The sequence below is a fragment of the Sciurus vulgaris genome, assembly GCF_902686455.1.
Source record: "Sciurus vulgaris genome assembly, chromosome: 15".
Lineage (NCBI taxonomy): Eukaryota > Metazoa > Chordata > Mammalia > Rodentia > Sciuridae > Sciurus > Sciurus vulgaris.
In genome coordinates, this window is record NC_136476.1 from 11,167,285 (window position 1) to 11,188,759 (window position 21,475).

The 21,475-nt window shown below is 37.0% G+C and overlaps 1 protein-coding gene and 1 pseudogene across 7 annotated transcripts in view; both read left to right on the forward strand.

The window, feature by feature from the left end:
* Nucleotides 1-21,475, forward strand: part of PRUNE2 (prune homolog 2 with BCH domain) — a 255,008-nt gene that overhangs the window by 40,285 nt on the left and 193,248 nt on the right. For all 6 annotated transcript variants that reach the window (XM_079112083.1, XM_079112086.1, XM_079112085.1 and 3 more), the window contains exons 2-4: nucleotides 11,875-11,979; nucleotides 14,911-15,113; nucleotides 18,756-18,919. In XM_079112083.1, the coding sequence (XP_078968209.1) occupies nucleotides 11,875-11,979; nucleotides 14,911-15,113; nucleotides 18,756-18,919 (472 nt within the window). The remainder of the gene's footprint in view (nucleotides 1-11,874; nucleotides 11,980-14,910; nucleotides 15,114-18,755; nucleotides 18,920-21,475) is intronic.
* LOC306644859 (EKC/KEOPS complex subunit TPRKB-like) lies at nucleotides 15,269-15,994 on the forward strand (annotated as a pseudogene). Its single transcript has 2 exons — nucleotides 15,269-15,537; nucleotides 15,716-15,994. The product of its transcript is annotated as an EKC/KEOPS complex subunit TPRKB-like (transcript).

Here is a 21,475-nt window from a genome sequence, read left to right on the forward strand (position 1 = left end):
TACCAGGCACAATTCTAAGTGCTGATTCAACTCTGTCCAAAGACTCAATCTGAACAGCTGCCAAGGGCGCACACTCCAGGACCTGGGCTTTGCATTAATCACTCCCAGTCCTGCCTCTTCCTCCATTCCTTTCCATCCCTTTCTCCCTTCCTTTTTCCCTTCTGTGAGAAACAATCATCTTTCCAAATCTAAAGAATGAACTTAGAGACACAAGTACAGCGAAAAAGTAAGGCTTTACTTTAATGATGGTCTTGCAAGATCTGGTGCCTGGTGGTCAGGCACACGTGGATCAGGTACAGCAACCTCTTATACCTTTGAGCTCAAGATGCTCTCCTGGTTCCTCACTGGATGAGTACCATGGAGTGCACAATCCTTTGGTTTTATTGTCTCCTATTGGGTTATTTAAAGAAATATACCTTTGGTTGTCCCCATCTCCCTTGTGGTGGGAAGTCCCCTGGGGTTGAATGCCTTTTGGTAGTACACAATTTAGCTCTGTTGGTCGGGTTGGGTCCCTTCCTTCTCACCTCCTGTTTGTCAAGGGGTGGTGAATCTTTAACTGCTTGTGACTTTCTACTCTGCTCTCCCCTCCAGTTGTCATTCTTATGTCCCAAGTCATTTTACATTGAAAGATAAATCCTGTATTCTGAAAATGGAACACCAGACTATTTCTCACACTTCTATCCTTTTCCTTTCCCTTTTTCTAAAATCTCTTTGCTTCTTTTTGTTTTTCCCCTTCCAGGCTCTTTGAGCTATTTGTTTTTTAATTTAACTTGAAAAATATTTTTGTATTTGATTTTTTTTCAAATATACACCACAGAGAGGTCTAAAAGAACTCTACATTCCCATCTCCCACCTTTAAAAATTGCCAGCATTTTGCAAAAAGGGCTGAATGTGAATATCTAACAATTTTGGGCAATGAAGTTATATATCTTCTTGTTATCCTTTCTAACTGTCTGTAGGAGCTGATTTGGCCTTACAACACATTGCCCATATTTACCAACTAAAAGAGACATAATATAACTATAAAATCTCAAATGCACCGTGTTAACTCTGTAATTCCTTAGAAATCACTGTGCGTAAAACCATTGCCTGGGGGTATAAAATAGTGTCTCTGATTATTAATACAGTAGATGTGGTTTTTGTTTTGAAATCATTTAAACTTGAATTTTAGAATTGCTTTATACTGGGCATCCATTAATCACCCAAATGTTGGGGAACAGAGCTGAGTAACACTTGTCTAATTACAATTATGCCCGTCTAAGGGGGTATGTATGTATATTCCAGGGCCTAGACTGGGTATACATGTACTAATGGCAAATCACATTTTGATAGAATTCTAGAGCATACCTCTTCACATTGCTTGTGACATTTAAAAATAAATTATTACAACTGTTATGACTTCAGAATGATAGATAAGTTTGAATAAGGGACTGAATGAGAAGTCAAATATTTCAAATTTTGAGAGGAAAGAGGAAAATATGTGATGACATAATAATCATGAAAATTCTTTACTTTATAAAATCATATGAGGCCAGGGATTCAGCATCGGAGATCTAGTTCCACTAGCTGGGTTGCTGCAAGAACTCTGATCACAGCTGGAACCTGTGTCCCCAAGACTTCCTACACTAGTGCTCTGGACATGGTAGATGCTCAAGTCAGCATTGTTAGTGAACAGTGGTGTCAGATACAGCAGGTGGGCAGAGGAGAATTGTTAACTTTTCTTCATCCCTTTCTCAGGTTCTTACAAATAAAATTTTTGTGAAATAACACTTTACTAATAGCACAAAAGTAAAAAATTATATTATGGGCTGCAAGTAATCATCCCCTCTCACACTTAATAGACTCTCATTTGGTGGTGAGGACTCTCTTTTCCTAAATATGCACATACACACACACACACACACATGCACACACACACACACACGCGCGCACACACACACACACACACACGAAACACCAGAGTATTGTGATGTTTATTCTGCGTACCTCACAATGTGCAGTTCTTTTGGGAACATTTTTGAGTGCATTCTTCCAATATATGTATTTACTTATGAATTTTATTCATGTTTACTATACTAGCACATAATGCACATTGTAAAACATATCCCCAAAACCAGAATATTTAAAAGAATGAGATAAATTGGAATTGCTTCTATCTCTACACTGAAGTGCCCTAAGTATTTCGCTCTGGAAACCATTGAAGGATTTCAACTCTACTAACTCTAAACTTCAGTTCAAATATTATGATGTTAGTGATTCTCTCTGAAATTGTGCTTGGTCTAGAGGAAATAAACTGTCCTTTTAAAAACTCAGTTACAGGAATATTTTGTAGTTAACATGAACCACATGGTCCTTAGTTGCTTATCCTGAGTTCTCTTTGAGGTGATGTTTCCAAAACTTGGCTGCTCATGAGAATCAACCTTAATTTCTTGCTAATCTGGTGGAGAAAAAAATTATTTATGGTCTTATTTGCAATTCTATGACTATTAATGAAGTTGAATGCCTTTTCCTATGTATACTTCTTCTGATAATTATCCCACTCACATCTTTTACCTATTATTTTCATTGGTTGTTTGTCTTTTTTTTTTTTTTTAAATCAATATGTATTAACTCTTTGCACATTAGAAATGTTGTCCTTTTAATGGCAAGATGGTGCAAATATTATGCAAACAATATCTTCCATTGTGTTACTTTTATCATTCTTTTTGGTACTGTTGTCCTAACAAAATTTCATTTTGTTTAAAAACTAATAATTATATATTCAATGTCTCAGATTTAGTGTTAGTTTTATCATTTTGACATGAGGCAAAAAGAAGAATAAATTCATTCCAGTCAAGAGCTGGGATTCCTAGGCTGTTCTTTATCAGCATCTACAGTGTATTTTTGCAACTTTGTCTAGCAGCAGAGTATGTAGATTGAGGAAAATATGGCACAGAGTGTGCCTGGCTCTTCAGTACTCAAAATGATAATGCCATATTAAATAATGCATGCTTATTGCATACTTAATGTAATCTATTGAACAGGTTGTTCCATAGATGCCCAAGGCCAGAAAACAAAGTAGTGTTTTATTGACATTACCAAAGTTGAATGTTAGTAATATTTTAATAGCTTATTCATCAATAAGGATAAACATCCTGAAAGACATGTAGAAAAATATGAAGACAATAAAATTTTGTGTCTCTATGAAAAAATGATCTGAAGTACTCATCTTAAGCAATCATAATAAATACAAATCAAACAACATTAAGATACTATTTTACCTCTCAACAAGATAATGCTTAAATTGAAGATCTGAGAATTAAGTATTTGAGAATTAAGTATTTCTGCAACCTTTCCTGTAAGCATTAAAACACTAACATTTTTTGACCTAGAAACTTAAAATTCAACGGTTTATTCTGAAGAAAAAAATAGGGATGGACACAAAAATATTATCATCCAACTATCTACTATGACCTTATTTATACCAACAAAAATTAAAATGAATCTCAAAATTGATATCCATATTAAGTAATACCATTAAATGTAATATTCATTCATTTATTCATTCATTGTTTTTGGTAGTTACTTAGCACAAACTGTGTGCTAAGCAATGGCCTGGTGACTGGAATTATTCAAGTAAACACAAGTTATCACTCATCATTTCAATATTTATGTTTTAGAATTTTAACCGAATAGAATGTTAGTAAGTTTATAAAGAGAGATTAAAATGTGTATAATTATAGCATTGCAAAAGAATACTCATATAAGACTTTAAAAAAAGATTAGAAGGAATTCATTAAGTATTCATAAGTTTCCATATTTTCCAAATGTTTTCTAATGTGCATATTATTTTAGAAAGTAATTAATGTTAAACCTTAGATGATGTTATGGTTTAGATATAAGGTATCCCCAAAAAGATCATGTGTGAGGCAATGCAAGAATTTTCAGAGGTGAAAATGATTAGATTATGAGCTGTAACCTCATCAGTGGATTAATTCACTGATATAGGTTAACAGAGTGCTCACTGTATACAGGTAGGGTGTGATTAGAGGAAGTAGGTCACTGGGGATGTGCCTTTGGGGTTTATATATTTTTTTTAATTTTTATTTTTTGGTACCAGGGATTGAACCCTGGGGCACTTAACCACTGAGTCACATCCCCAGTCCTTTTTATTTTTTATTTTGAGACAGAGACTTGCTAAATTGCTTAGGACCTCACTAAATTGCTGAGGCTGTCTGAACTTGTGATTCTCCTGCTTCAGTCTCCTGAGCTGCTGGGATTGCAGGTGTGTGCCACTGTGCCCAGCTGGGGTTTACATTTTGTTCCTGGTGAGCAGAGCTCTCTGCTTCCTGTTGCCATGTCCTGAGCTGCTTTCCTCTGCCAACACTTCCTCCATGATACTTGCTTCTCCTCCAGACCAGAGCTATGGAATCAGTCGACTATGGGCTGAACCTCTGAAAGCATGAACCAAAATAAGCATTTCCTTCTTTAAGTTGTTCTTTCATGTATTTTGGTCGCAGCAATGCTTAAAGCTTACTAAAACAGGTGACACTGGTGTCTATATGTATGTGACAAGGGGTGTTCTTTCTCCTACAATCTTTAAAACTCTTGTGCTGCCTTTGATGTGGCTGATTTAGTTTTAAAAAAATGCTCTTCTGAACTTTTTTGAAAGTCACTTGTATACTTGTATCTCAGATGATTTTGTATGACTTAAACTTGGAGGACTAAGCTCAGGAGAGATACAAGACAGCAGGAGGTCAGAGGAGCCAAAGGAAAGGATGGCCAACCCAGATGCATGTCCCTATAAGGCTAGTCTGCAGAGGGAAAGGTGGAAAGACAAGAAAGACCTGTAAGACCACAGAGGACAAACTCCTGAGCTGTGGCATTTACTAAGCTAGAAGGAATCACTCAGTAATCAATAGGTGCATCTTTCTCAAAAGTGGATTGGCTGGAAAATGAAAATATCTAGGGAAGCTCTGCAGACCAGTTCCCTTTATTGGCTCTTCAGGGAAGGTAGGGATGTGAGGGGAACCAAACCTGACTTTTGGAGGATGAAGTTATAGAGGGAAAATAATAGTACTGCCTCCAAAATTGTCCTTTTAGGCCACTGTCAGAAGGAGAATCTTCAACAAAAATATTTAAAAATTCAATGTTCTCAGTAAAATAGCAATTCTTACCCAAGTCATTACTATGATCCAGAAGATGTATTTAAACCATATTTAAGGTCGCACCATTTGAGAATATTTTGTTCTCAGGATTGGCAGTAAACAGGTGAGGGATGATGGATTCTGCTGAGAAGAAGAGTAATTGGGTACCCAATATCCAGGGCTCCAGGAAACACCTGGCCTGAAGGAAACTCGGGACCCACAGAGCTCATCCAAGAAGAGCCTCAGGCAATACTTGGGTTTAGGCTTTGGCTTCCCCATCACCCATCCACAGTGGCCTCTTGCATGTGAAAATACAGAAGGAGACCCAGGGGAAAACAGGTGATAAGTGGATTTTCTTAGACTGACCTCCATCCCTTCTTTCCCAAATAAAATAAGTTGAAAAAGATTAAGAGAAGACATTCTTCAGTTTGGCAAAAAGAGGCTGAGGAAAAATACTGGTGCTATAATACTGAAGGTTGGTGCTAAAAAGTTCTGAGATGTCTTACTAAGTTCAATTACAATGGAGGAGGAGGATGGAGGAGAAGATCAATAAGAAGAGTTCACAGTTTTGGGATGGGCAGCAATAAAAAGATAGTTTCACATTCCTGAATGTATGTTGGAACTGTGACTTAGATCCCATCATGGTTGACCATCGAGGTCAAGGTACCCGGTTAATGTGCAGACTCTCTGGGCTCTTAACCCCTCCAATCCAAAAACTGCAAGTACCTCTTATAGACTGTCCTCTTATCCGCAAACCTTCTCTGCCTCATGTTATCCCTTGCCTCTTGTCTGTAGCCAGTGAAAGTTCTGTGTAAACTCTTTACACTTTTCTTTCCTGACTTTACATCATACAGACACTCCTGACCCCAGGCCTGGGGAACACATTTCCAACTGCTGCTCTTAGTAGTCTAGAAACTTGTCCCAGGACCTGGTCCTTTTCTGGGTAGCATCTGAAACAGCTCGGTCAACTCTGTTACTTCAGAGATTCCTTGGTCTCAAGAGTTCAACAGTGATTCTGGGAAATATGACAGGCAACATGAGTTCATCTGAATTGACTGAGTTTCACTTTTTATCAGGAAATAAAACAATTCAATTACCTCATTGTCCTTTTCAGGCTTATCATTGAAAGCCTTTTGTCTTTTCCTAATTTGTTTGTTTATATTCATGACCTAGGTCACCAATTAAATTATGACATTTATGAGAAAATTCAATATAAGACATCTCTGTCCCAAATTTATAGATTCTGGTAAATGCTTTTATTTTTACAAATGACCTGAGGTACATCTCTCAGAAGAAATGGATTATGGTATGCTAGTCACTTTTATTGTTTATTAATTAACCATTAGAATGAATCTGGATAGGGTGGCCAGTGCACGGAGTGTCCTATTTGGCATTATGGAGATTTTTTTTAAAAGGCACTGTTTCCAGAAACTCAGTTATACACATGTTTGTGTACTCACAATTGTCACCATTTAGCTGTTAAAATTGTTCAAGGCAAAAGGTAAGTCTCTAAGGGGTGGAAATAGAAGCATCCCATTTTCGTGAAGCATGTGTTAATATATATGCATGAATTATAAAATGTGGCATAAGCAATAATATGTTAACAGTAATTATCCTTGCTTTATTGGTTTTTATTGCACCTGGTTTATGACAATGGCATATATTACTTATCAGAAAAAAATTTAAAAATAGTAGAGGATAAAATACAAGAATTTCAATTGTTGGTAGAAATTGCTGTATTCTGGGAACCCCCTACAGAGTGAAAGTGTTTCCATCTTTGTCTTTTAAACTTTCAGTTGATATCCTTTGATCCCAACACAATTATTTCCCTCTGGGTCCTGGACTTTCTCTAGGTAGTGATAAGGTTAGAAATTCAGGAGATCAGGAGTTATCAAAATCATCTTAATCCCAGGGCCAGTATCAAGAGAGCATCTTGTTTATTTAATTGTGTGACTTTATCTGTGTGCACAGAGCTGATCCAAGGTTGCGCGGGGCACCTCCACAGCTCTCTTTGCTCCTTGCTACTCATTTGGCTGTGTAAGCTTCTTCCCGCCCGGTTTTCCTGGGGACTGTGGCAGGTGTGGATCAGGGGCCATCAGGTTGTAAGCAGCCCGTAAGCATTCTTGGAGTCTTCTGATGCAGAATCATGGCAGCCACAGCTGCATGGTTCTTCTGGGGAAGAACTGGACCCTTCTCTGTTCCACCCCACAGTCAGCCTCTTGGAGGGAGGAGTCCCTCATTGATGTAGAGTCAGGAAGTTCCTAGGGGAGCACTAGCTTAAATTCCTAAGCCTAGCTTTCTTTGGAGGTGTCATTGTATACATTTGGGAGGCTTCTTTTTCTCTCATTCCTTTGTTTATTGACTAGAGATGAGGGATTAAGAAATGTGCTCTGCCTTGGTAAGCAAGGAAGAGGTTCTCCAACTTCTGTGAGGTTTGTCTGCAATACTTTTGAAACAAAATTCATTTCAATTAATTATTTTTTAAAAAAAGTTCATAGAATTTTTAAGAAAAGGGAAGTAGAAAAGATGTATTGAGAAATCATAGTGTAACTGTACTGCCAGGGCTCTTTGGTTAAAACATTTATTATGGGATGTTAATTGTGAAAAGTTATAGACAAAAGCAACTGTTTTGGAGAGTGTAAAATTATGAAGAAGCTGATCTAAGGTGATTTCAAGGCCCTGGAAGTCTGCTTTCTAATAAGTTCTGCATTCTGTGGGTTTTAAAGTGTTTTTGCCTAACAAGTGCAACTATCTTTAATGGACAGTTAAATCTGAATGTGTAGGCATTTATCTGAACTTAACTTCAGTAAGAAGTCTCATTTTATCAGTACATAGGATTGCACTCTGAAAGCATATTAAAATCATGATCTTGAATACTGGTATGTTCAATATATTTTTAATACATTGATTATGGAAGAGTCTGACAATCTATTTGGAAGTGTATACAGATGGCAGAGCAGTGTAGTATCTATTTCATCCCATTATTAGTGTTTTATTTTTGTTGGGCTTGGACAGCACTGGGTTGAGGCATTGGCAATAAGTCTCCTGAAATTCCTTAATTTGCTCGTTGTGCTCTTGTTGATATTAAGGAAGGAGTATTTGCTTACCAGATCTATTCATTGCTGATTTATGTTTAGAAAATGTATATACCAGCCAGTAGTCATTTGTTGAAAATCCTAAGCATGAAAATGTATACAAGAGCCAGTAATTATTGGTTGAAAATGCTAGGCATGTTTTTACCTCTTGGCCTAAGGTATCATTAAGTTCCACTCCCTAACATCAGGTCTTTTCTCAGACATTACTTTCTCAATGAGACTCACCCTAGCACCCAATTCCCCTTTCATGATTTCTTTCTTTCCCCCCATTGATCATTATTGGGCTATCCAGCTCATCAGACCTCCTGCACTAAATTCAAAGTGCTATGAAGGCTGGGATTTATGCCCATTTGGTTCACTGCTATATTCCTAGTACTTAGAACAATACTTGGCACAGGCAGGTCTCTGCTGGTTGAATGATGCTAATAAACAGAATGTGTAAAATTATCTGCTCATCCCTTTTGTTTGGGCATGATTTGTCTGTGTGGATAATCCAGAACCCAATTTGTACTGTACCAGGGAACATCAATAGTAAGACTGAACATTGGTGAGCCTCTGGATATAATGGGATGTGAACCAGGAAGGAGCCCATAGACCTGCTATGACAGGTGCATAGTATCTTTAGAGCCAGGAGTCTCTTCTGTGTTCAGGGAACCAGTTTCACTGCTGTTCTCACGGGTGGGGCCTTTGCTCTGTGGTGACCTTCTGCCATCAGCTCCAGATCCCTGAAATTAGTTCTCAGTCTTTTGATTTGGCTTGATCCCTGTGCTTCCTATTTTCACTGCTAAGGTTCTTTTGGTGGAAGGCTTCAGAATGGGCCCCGTACACTCAACATGAAGAGCCAAATTCTACCCACGCCTTGAGCTCACCTATAGTGTGAGAGTATACAACCAGTTTTAGTTTTATTCTTCCAAGAAGGCAGGAGTCTGTCTGAGCACAGGGACCATGATATCCCCCTTCCACTGCCATCTTGTTCTATCCATAGTTACTGGTAGGAATTGGGCACTTAGAAGAAGCATCAGAGATTTTTTGAGGTATCACTTTTCTAGGCTCACAGGCAGGCACTTAGAATCTTCTGATTGTGATGTCCCTTCTGTCTGGTCCTGCATTCTCAGCCAGAATAAAATTCCCAGTCATCTTTTTGGATGGTGGCACAGTTTCTGAAAGGTCTCTTTGGAACAAATGCACATTGCTTTCATAGGTAATACATTAATCATTGTATACATTGACCTGCCTTCTCCATTGGAATTGCCAGTTGAGAAGCAGATAGATCCTGTCATAGCCTTGATGGCACATTTCGTTGGAGGCAGGTGGTGGGAGAAGACATCACTGGAGCCTGGGAAAGGTGGCTTCCACTGGGGTGGGCAAACGGCCTTGGAAGAGGACATGATATGAACCATATGTGGGAAGAAGGGCAATCAGAAGAAAATTGAGAGAGCATGAACATGTGGCACCAGGGAGAATCTTCAAAGTTTTGCAGTGGGGTCAGTTATGGTTCTGACCTACAAGATGATATATACTTTTTTCTCATTAAGTGAAGAGGGAGGAATAGATCATAATACTCATAGATGGTTCCTGAGTTGTGAGGATTGGGTTCGATTTGGGCCCACAAACCTTATTTAGCTCTTTTTTAATCCTAAGTAATAAGTGGGTTTAGGCTTGGAAATGGATTGGTGCACAAATGCACCTCCCCTGCCCCATGACTTCTTTTGTCAAAGTTTAGGGTTGAACACAGGCATGTGAGGGAATGATCAAGCTTAGATAAGAACACAAATAGGTCAGTAAGTTTGATACTGTAAATGTCTGAAGCCTTGCTGTGTTTAGCATGCATATTTAGCACTCTCTGTTATCATTCAATTCCCACACTTACTCATTGTGAATACACTGAAGTCATTGTGGCCTTATAGAGTGGTTAGTGCAGGACAGAGGAGACCAGGCTCCCTGCTCCAGGCTATGGATTCTGGAAATAACTCTGGCACCAACACAGACTACTCTGACCTATGAAAAGTGTTGGTCATCTTCTTACTCTCTGTCTCACAAGATTTGGGAGGACAAATGAGGTAATGTCTACTTAGACCTCTGAGCTTCTCGGAAGAATGACATTTACAGTAATATGATTTCTAATGCATTTGTATGTGTCGTAATAGAGTATAATTCCATTTACCTAAATTTTGTTATGTGCTCCTAGAATATGTGACTATCTTGACTTTGAGAACTGGGCCTAGACTAGAACCCTTACAGGATACTCAGCCCACTGAGTCGGCTATATACTTAAGAGGTTAGAGAAGGAAGCTGGGTGAAGAAGGAATGGGAGCTAGATTTGGTGGTGATGAGAGGTGGTTATAATTATCTTCAGAGAGTGTATCCCATATTATAAATTATGATTTTTTTTCCTAAGGAAAAAAATCTCAATATTTTAAAAAAGCACTCATTTAAATTTATAACTATGACATATTGGATGACTCATCTGCAGGGTCCATCCTGCATCTTAGCCAGTGATTTGCGCTAACCCAGCCTCCTTCCAGATTTACCTTTTGTTCCTTAGGCCAAAACCTCATTGTTTATTAACTTGTTTGTGACTCTGATGCCAGCAGTTGCATATATATACTAACGAATTTCTAGATTCATTTGTAAAATACCTAGTAGCTTATTAAATAAGGCTTTATCTTTGTTCTGCACATAAAGTATTAAGTCTTTTCTATTAAAATGATCATGACCAATCTAACTTTTTATATGAACTTTTAGAGCTATATTATAACTAATTTGGTTTTCTAGTCCTTCCTAAACAGAGAGGTTAAAACAAATGGTGAAAAGTGAGGGAAGTATATGCACGTGTTGTCCCTGATATACTATAAAGGTATTAAATTATGGTACAATTGTCCATATTGGACTGTTTTGCTATGGAATTTTCTAGAATCAGTTGGTTCTTTGGATACTTCAAAAGAATGCAGCCTCCTATAAAGGAGTTTTAAGTAACTATTGAGATTACCAGGAAAAAAAAATCAGTATGTGTTCACTTCTAGAGAGGGGATTAAATGCTTCCTAAGAGCAATTACAGTAATTTGTTTATTTTGAATGATGATACTAGTCATATCTCTTTTTCTGAGGGAGGAAAGTGTTACAAGTTTCCATTGCTAAATAACAGAATATAATGCATAGAGACTGTATCCTGTCACCCAAATTGTGACATGAAAGTGTAAATCCTTACCACCTGTGTGTGTGATTATGTTGCATGCCAGGGACATTAAAAAAAAAAAAAAAGTAACTTTGGTTGTTTCTTATATCAAGAAGAATGTCTAATATAAATAAATAATAATGGAATTCTATGCAACTTTTCCTTAGAGTATAATGATCTCTTACTAAAAAATTATGACTCAGAAATACAGTTCAAATGAAGTGAAATTGTGGATTATCTTAATAAAGCCATGCTTTCTCTTCCTGACAATTTATAGGTTGGAATGAACATTTTTGGAATGTTAAGCATGTTGTACAGATTTTAAGCTCTCACGTAAAAAGTCATGGTAAACGTATGACTCTCTGCCATAATATATTAATGTAGATAAGGCATACTTTTTAAAAAAGATTGAAATTTTTCCTCGTTCTGTTGATCTGTTGCAAGTTAAATTGTGACATTTTATTTGAATTTGTTTCAGAATCGAAGCAAACGCTTGGAGAAGGTTCATGTGGTTATTGGCCCCAAATCGTGTGATCTGGATTCTCTCATTTCTGCTTTTACCTATGCTTACTTTCTAGACAAGGTGAGAGGAAGAATTATGTCTTTCATACTTGAATTATTATGTAACTTTAAAGAACAGCCTTTTCTAGGAAAAAAAGAAGCTATTAACTTAATTTTCTATGTTCTGGCTTATTTTTACAGAGAGTTAAGTATTATAATTCACGAATCAGCAACCATTTAAGCAGCCCCTGCTATATGTTCACTATTGTTCTAAGTATTCCTTATTACCGTCTTCATAAAACCTTGCTTCACCACCCAACTAAATTCAAATGTTAAGAGTTTTCATCCAGACCTTGTAACAAACTTTTCATTATGTAATTTATTTTTCATTAAATTGATTTATAACAATTACACAGGTTATAGGGAAAATAATAAAGCAAAGAACTGAGAAAAAAAAATAAAACCTTGCTTCAGTAAGGTCCATGTTTTCAAATAAAAAATAAAAAATGTTTATAATAATGTATTTTATGGGAATTCAAAGAACTAACAATATAAGGATAAGAAATTTTTATTTTATTTTTATCATCCTGTTGGACAGTCTTATCCTAAGGAGTAGAAAAATATGTGTGGAATAACTTGAATGAACATCACATGACGTATAGAGAATACTAACTGGAATTTCTAGAGGCAGAGATATTCTATGCCAAATCTACATTCTATCGGTCCTTGTTCAGTTTTGTCTATTAGCCCTGATTTTGTACACCACCATCATGCTCAGTAAAGATAATCTCTCTTGAAGGGGGAATCTTTTTACTCTATGAAAGTGGTAAAAAATGGAAAACAGCTTTCAAGAAATTGTTTTTAAATTTTCCTTCCATAAAATTAATCAGCCCCGGATACTCTTAATTGCCTTAAAACCTGTTTGGATATTTGGATGATATTTCCGAAAATCTCACACGATTTTTAACTTTCCAGAGTCTCGTTTGTTTTATTCCAATTTTGTTTGGATCCTTGGCCCCTGACAGTATGCATAGCTGATCTAGAGCAATTTAAATTCACATGAAACCCAATCTTCCAGAATGAGCTGTGGGTGGCAAGAACTGCTTCAGGGCAGCAGCTGACGAAAATGATGGGTAAAATATTCCGATCTCTACATGTGGGCTTTATTTCAAATTTATCTTAAAATTTGTTGAACTTTACAGCAAAGATTAATTGGTATGAGAAGATAATTGTGCCTGTGTAAGGATATGCATATTAAACACTAACTTTATTAACTGGTTTTTTTGACTTCTAGAGCAAAAAATTATTGCTTGTCCAATTAGAACATACAGTTGACTAAACTGGATTGATGTTTAAGATTGCTAACGACATGGATTTTTAAGAAAATGATGTACTAATAACACCTACCAACAATAGTTACAATGTCTTGAATGAATATAATGATATCCAACAAAAGAGGTGGGAAAAATAACGGGGAGAGATAAAATAGATAGAAAAAAGATATATAGAGAGATGTATGACTATCCTCTTCTTTGAAGCTTTGCCCCCATAGAAACAAATGTGGAATCACTGAAAAGTCAGATACTGGGAATTCTATTGTGTTTCTGTGCCTTTGTCTTCTTAGTTTACTGGGCCCTGGCCCTGCTAGTGGTCTGTACCACCATTAAAATTTTCCTGAGATCCTGATTTCTCCCTCTCAGAGCCTGAACATTTGGCATAAGTATAGGGCTTTGTAGCTACCTGTATATCACCCCATTTGTATCTTTCTCACTCTGGTAGGTGAGCCCCATTCCACAGATAGGGAAAACAGGCTCAGATTGGACAAGGCTGTCTCCAGTTCATACAGCAGAGGCTAGGACAGGAGCCTAGTTCTTCTGACTCCAACTTCAGAATAGTTGCTTCCAGGATAGGCTCAGGCTACATGCTCTTGACTCCTGTATTGATTCCTTTCTCTACTTTATATTTAGGAGTTAGAGATAACTATCAACGAATTAGGAAAACTAACGTGCCATCCATGTATCGCTAATGATTATTATGCAACAATAATGATTGTGATTCAGTATAGTATTGCAGGTGAGAAAACCCTACTTTGTTGGGATAGGTTTGTGCTTTGGGTACTATACTATAGCAGTGATTGGCTCCTTTATTTCATTCAATGAATATTTCTTAGATGTTTACTAAAGCTAGACTGTTTTTTGCGCTGGAAAACATAGTGGAACAAAATGGTCCAAAAGTTCTGCCTTTGTCATGCTAGAAAGGAGAGACAGGTGACAAGCACTGTGCTGTGACAGAGCTGGTGATATGAGAGAATAAAGACTTTGCAGAAATTTGATGTTACCAACCCCCACATGCTCTTAATGATAATGATAAGGTTTATTGCTGTATAATCATAGTATAAGGAGCCTTTTTAAAAATAGTCTTATAGAAAACTAAGTTTATTATTGGGGATCTCCCTCCTACCCATCTCCCATTTCCCCTGATTGACATAAAATTTTTTTATGAGGGTTGTGAACATAAGAGGTTCTTTATAATATAAGAAATCAGTAAAGATCACAATCTGTTAGTGTGTGGGCTAAATCTGGCTCCTAAATAAGTTTTCAGTGACTTATATAGTGTTTCTTTTCTTTCTTTCTTTCTTTTTTTTTTTTTTCAGTGCTGGGACTGAAACCAAGGCCTGCCCCTCCCTCTCTCTCTCTCTCAGTCTCTCTCTCTCTCTTGCTCAGTGTATGTGTGTTTAATCATGGAGGGGTTGAAGTGAGACATAAACTATTTCAAGTAGGTTGTGAGAAGTTTCAATTATGGTAAGGAGGTTAGAAAACATTAGGGGCTCCTGACCCCTAAGTGGATAATGCTCTACTAACTGTGTTCAGGAAATTTGGTTCTGAATGTCAAATTATTTGGTGCTGCTGAAAGACTTATATGCCTTTTACCAGTTACCCTCAAGCTGGAGAAAATGTCCTTGTGTCTTCCCTCCTGCTGTTTTCGGTGATTTAGTCCACTCTTCTCTTGATAGGTCAGCCCACCTGGGGTTCTCTGTCTACCAGTGCTGAATATCCCAAGAACTGAATTCACTTACTTCACTGAGACAAGGTTTATTTTAGAAGAGCTGAATATCTCTGAATCATTCCACATATTCCGAGATGAAATTAACCTGCATCAGCTAAATGATGAAGGGAAGTTGTCTATAACACTCGTTGGCAGCAACGTCCTGGCAAGGTAAGGCTGACCATGAAGCTCTGAAGGTCAGATCCCTTAATGAAGGTTTTTCTGGTCGATTGTCACCTTGCTTAGGATTGTGTTTTGGGCAGATGTCTTAAAAGCTGAGACTTCCAGGACAGACTAGAACCAAATGAATCCTGCTTATTTATGAAATGCAGCTAATACATCAATTGGACCTACTTCCCAAATGCAGGGTGACCCTTCTGTTACATAAAGGTGTAAAAAATGGTGGAGACTTGAGAAAAAAAAAAAAAAAAAGGTCGTGAAAGGCACCAATGAAATATATTGATAAATCCCACATGATTGTCGATCCATTTCAGATACTGTGGCAGCAAACAAAGCAGTTCACCTCTACATGCTGGGCAGAATGAAGATGAGAACTCTCTCTCCTGAATTTATTTTCAACCTTTTCCCAAACAACAATGGGGAGGCTGAAGAAATCATTCATTCTGGAGGGAGGAGATTGCCTTGGGGGTGGTCTTTCATCTGGACCCTGAAGCAGGTGTTCAGCAGACAAACCCAGGGGAGAAAGGTGATCAGACAGAAGACAAGCGTCAGCAGAACAGTAGGGAACACAATTGGAGGCCCAGAATGGCCAGAGGATTTCAGAGGCTTTGAAAAAATTTGGTGTCTTAGTACATGGAACTTTAATTTTAATTATTTACATTGAAAAGGACCAAAACAAATAACTCAGGAATATCTAGTATGTCAAGTAGGAAGTCACCAGATTTCTCTGAAATACCTTCCGGAAATAGCAAATATTTCACAAGGCAAAAAGATATAAACTATCATCACAAGAAGAAAGGGTTGGGACATTATTGGATGGCATCATTAGTAGAATGTCAATAAAGATGTTTGTAAAATGTCAGAAATATTAACAAATTTTCTTCCTTCCTTTCTTCCTTTCTCTCCCCCCCACCCCCCTCTTTCTCTTTCTCTTTTTGGTACCAGGGATTGAACCCAGGGGTGCTTTACCACTGAGCCACATCCCCAGCCCTTTTTTTCCTTTTTTATATTTTATTTAGAGAAAAGGCCTTGCTAAATTGCTGAGGCTAGCTTTGAACTTGCGATCCTTCTTTCTCAGCCTCCTGAGCCACTGGGATTACAGGCATGCTCCACTGCACCTTGCTTAATAGAAATTTTCAGCATTAAAGAAAACATTGATTTATTTCTTTCCTTATTATACAATTAATGTAAGTTCATTGTAGATTTCTTTTCTTTTTTGAGTGGGGCTGGGGATTGAAATCAAGAAGCAAGCACTCTTCCACTGAGTTACACTTCCAGCCCCTGTAGAAAAATTTAAAACACAAAATGGAAAAAAGGGAAACAAAACAAAACAAAAAAGAAACTGCTTCTTGTCTGGTTTTTAAATTATTTTTAATAGGTACTATTATTATTTTTGTTGTTGTCCTCTGGATTTCTATTTCTAGTCAAGCATATTTTAATTTTATATAATTGGAACAAAAAATTGCCAACAGTTAAGAAGAAAGCAGAGGTCATTCAGAGAAAAGGGAATATTTTTGCTTCTTTTATGACAACATTTGGGTTATGTCAACTCTGCTTTTACTTTTGCATTTCAAATATGACATCTTTAAGTAGAAAGCCAGCAAACTGATCAAAATCATAATTTTAAACCATTTCAAACATTTTCTTATGGCAACACATTAGACTTATGTACTAATGTTAAAAATAGGAAATGAAAATTGAAATGAAACACTAGATAAAACTGAAAGGTTCTTAAGAAAAAAAATCTCAGTAGTGAAATGGAAAAATATGTAGAGATGGGCCATGAAAATCATTTGATTATCAGTTGTTCATTCATACCACTTTATCCTCTAAGTAGAAACTGGATTTTTGCAAGTTCACATAGTTCAAACTTCTTATATTACAGAGAGGAAATCTGCAACCCAGCGTCACAATGACTTGTCCAAGGTACCACATGCAGTTAGTAGAATTCATGTTAGAACTTGAATCTTCTGCCTCCTTTAAAAAATACTTAAGAACTGCTAACTGGTACAGGAATCTAGAGATACATAAAGAGGAATAAGACAAATTCTCTGTCTTCAAGGATCATTTATGCCATTTGGTAGACTTTCTGCTGCTACTGAATAGAGTGTCACTAAATATGTCCATCATTTGAGATGTTCATTTTTTGTGTAGCTTGCCACTTTACTAATTATTCTTAACTTGCACCAGGGGACACTGACCTCAGTGTAGATGAAAAAAAATCTTATTTATTTAATAATTATTAAATTTAACTATTTTGGGAAGTGAATATATAGGTATTAATATATGCTAATATTAGTCCTATTGCATTCAGTTATAAAGAGTTTGGAAAAACAATCTTCCCATGTGGGACTGTTTTTATTCCTATGCTGTTTGAAACAAATGAAATTCTTTTAAGTAATATGTATCAATCAATTGTTGACAAGGGACTAAAAGTTTAGTTCTTGTTTGTATTAGTTAGCTTTCTATCACTATAATGAGATACCTAACACAGGTTACTTATGAAGTAGAGATTATTTTGGCTCATGGTTCTGAGGTTCAAGCATTAGATCAGTTGACCCCATCAGTTTGGGTCTCTGATGATGGTGGCATGTCATGGTGGGGACATGTGTAGAAGTCAAAATGGTCACATTTCAAACCAGGAACAAAGAGACTGTTCCCACTCTCCTCTTTAAAGGCAGGGCCCCAGTGACCCAAGGAACTCCCACTAGGTCCCACCTTTTAAAGCTTCTCAAGTCTTCTACAACCTCTCCCCTAGGGACCAAGCTTTCACATGTCGGCCTTTGGGGGATGCTTACGTTACACACAAAGCAGAGCTTGATATTCAGGATAATCATATGCTTGGCTAAATTTATGTGTTAACTTTTTCAAAATGGAAAAATGTAGGCTGGTTTTGAGATTGAAGTTGTGAACTCTGTTTTGGAATTGTTTATGAAATAGTATGCTTTTCAATAATAAATTGAGATCCTCATTTCCTTTATTGTCACCCATTTTTTTTCTGACAGAATACAGTTGGTTTCATCCATAGTTTTCTTCCTACATTTAATAAAATCCACCTCTACCTCACATATAAAAAATTGTGGAATTAAATAAGCCCAGACTTTTTTTTTTTTTCTAAACCATAATTACTAGATGTGCAAGTTTTGGAGCTGGTTGACAGCTTAAATACTAGCTAGTCTGTTCACTAATTGTATAACCTTGAACACATTTTTTAACCTCTTTGTGCCTTAGTTTTCCCTTGTGTAAAATAGGGATTTTACCAGCACCCATTTCATAGGATCATTTTTATAGCAGAAAATATGATAACATACCTCAATTGTTTATATAGAGTCTGGCCTGTACTGGAAGCTCAGTATCATTATTAGTTATTATTATTATTTTCCAACAATGAAGCATGAGATAGAGTTGCTAAGGTGTCAAGATATTCTGGTAATCTTGGGGAGGTACTTAGTTGACATGAAATGTGAAAAGACATGGTGTAAGATCCTACTCCTCAGAGTCTTCTGAGTTTACTCATAGTGTTGGCTGTTGAGGGGAAGTCATTATTTGTAAGGAAGCAGAGATTAAATAGTTCCAAAAAGTGAGAAACCATGCCCTGTCTCTTTCTCTTTCTCTCCTCCATTTGCTCTGCAGTGAGGATAAAACTTTGGAATCAGCAGTTGTCAAGGTCATTAACGCTGTTGAGCAGAATGATGCTGAATTTGAGATCCGGGAGTCTTCCTCGTCCCTCGTGCTGAAAGAGCTTCTCCAGGAGGCTCCCGAGCTCATCACTGAGCAACTGGCTCATCTCCTCAGAGGTGAGAGATGGTCTTTCTAGTAAATACTGGAAGGCTTAATGGGGTGTCTCTCAATCTGCTCATGCAGAAAGACTGTGATCCATTCTTGGGTTAACAATCCCTTTAAAGACCACAGGAAGCTTCATCAGAGAGGCAGGGAGTAAAGAGTTTGTTAAAGAGTAACATTATATTGGATATTAAAAATGTGCATTTAAAAATAAGCATGAAGGGGCTGCACTGTTTCTGTAGACAAGAATATTAAATGGCACTGCTGCACCTCTGTTGGAGAGCTGAAATAGTTCCTCTGGCCATTTTAATATCTTCCAGAGGTGATTCTTGCCCTGCAACAGTGTGAATGTAGACTGTAATTTCACGTTACTGCCTTGAAATATCTCCTGACACTTGTACATGCTTGGTTTGTATAATATTGTATGGCTGGCAAAAATATGAACTTTTTATTTTGATGATATCATGTCAGGTCATTCACCCCATCTTGTAACACACTTGCTTCAGCCTGTTGTAGGCACTGAGGTCATAGTGCCCTGTTACCAATTACAGTTGGCCCTCTGTATCCGTGGGTCCCACATTCTTGGATTCAACCAACCTCAGATTGAAAATATTTTATTTATTTATTTTTTTTACAGACTGCATTTTGATTCATTGTACACAAATGGGATACATCATTTCATTTGAAAATATTTTTAAAAATTGCATTTGTACTGAACATGTACAGATTTTTTTTCCTTGTCATGAACAATACATTATAAATGCTATTTATAAAACACTTCCATTTACTAGGTATTATTAGTAATCTAGAGATTATTTGAAGTATGTAGGAGGATTATTTGGTTATATGCAAATGCTGCACTCATGTATGTATGGAATTTGAGCATCTGCACATTTTGGTAGGAGTCCTGTAAGCAATGCCCCAGAGATACTGAAGGACACTGTATTCTACTGATCTCTTTTATCTCCCTCAATGGAGCTTGCTGCTTCTGGAGAGTAAGTTTTCAAGTCTGGAAATTGTCAGTGGACTTTGACACCAAAAAGTTCAGTTGTTTTCTCATGCAGACACCATTTTGGTTTTAAAAGGTTTTTATTTTCTTTCAATAATTCATTTTGGACACAGATTTTTCTTCAAGGTGTTTAATTCAGGAAAGTGGAAAACTGAGGAACAGACTAAAAGAATTTTAAAAGGAGGAAGGTCAAGAACGAGTCAACTTGGCTCTCTTAAGGACTCTCCTTCACTCCCTTTGTCTATTAGTTTGAAGGGGAAAAGGTCCAACAGTTATATAGTTCCTGCAAAGGTTTTAAATCAGATGACACCAGTAAGTCTGACTTAAATATTTTTATGGTAGTGGATGTCTGTATAAATATTCTATGGGAGATGGTGCCTTCAACTACCCCATTTCTTTTTGTGATAGAGCAGAAGGGAAATAAAGGTAATTGTGAATAAGGATAAATCTTTTGTGCCAATGTGTGGTGCAGGCGAGCACTGGAGAATATTTTGTTTATCATGCAAACTAAGAATTTTGGTTTATTATTAAAAATGCATGCTATTTACTAGGAAAGACGTGGTTCGTGAATTGTTCATTATTATGATATCTTACAAATAGTAAGATAATATAAAATGAATATAGTGGTACAGAGACACAACTTTGTGAATGATGATGATGATATTGCTCAGATTTAGGGAATTAGAAGGGAGGTAGGCTGTTTTGTTTATCTTTATTTCAGTTTTCAGAACTACCAAGACAGAGCTATGGTAAAAAGTCTTGTTTTTTCTTGACATTGGAGATCTCTCCTAAGGTTAGGCTTAAAGTGCCATTGGGAAGCCGGAGAAAAGTAGACTTCCTTATTGCTTAGAAATTAGAATGTGAGAGGATAAGATTCTCTCTCTGTGAGGGCTCCCAGTACGGATGCCGTCCTGAGAGAGAGCTTGGGAGGTAGAACACAAAGGAGACTATTACAGTGGAAATGGAGCCCTGGGGACCTTTTGCCAAAGTGTACGTGCACATGTACATGCTTCTGTGTAGGTGAGGAGGACATGGAATGTCAGTGAGCAGTTTTGGCAAGAAGGATGGTGATCCCGGAAGTCTGACTTTAACGTCACTCAAATGTTCAGAGGTAAAGATATTTGGAGGCAATGGGCCAATTTTTTAAAGCTCCTGAATCTTTAGTAAATATATGGATTCTGCAAATTTTGCAGAATTCCCTGAATTCAAACTTAGATTTTATACTTTCCTAGTCAAGTATTAATACTACCAAATCTAAAAGGACTTGTTTTCTATGTTTTTATAAATAATTTCAGCATTCTTTATTTTTACAACATGACTAGTTCTCTTTCTAAAGTGTTCTCTTTATAAGCAGTTATGATGTCACTTTGTTTTTGGGGTTTTCCAGACAGTCATTAATTCGATACACATTTCTAGAATTTATGTATTCCTCTAGGTCTTAAAAGAAGACCTAATTTTCAGTGTGTTCCTTAATGTGCAAAAGATTGGACCTGCTCTTTCTTGGTCTTGCTTTTTAGTTCCTCTTTAGCTCAGCTTCTAAGTATTGGAGTGCCCTATAACT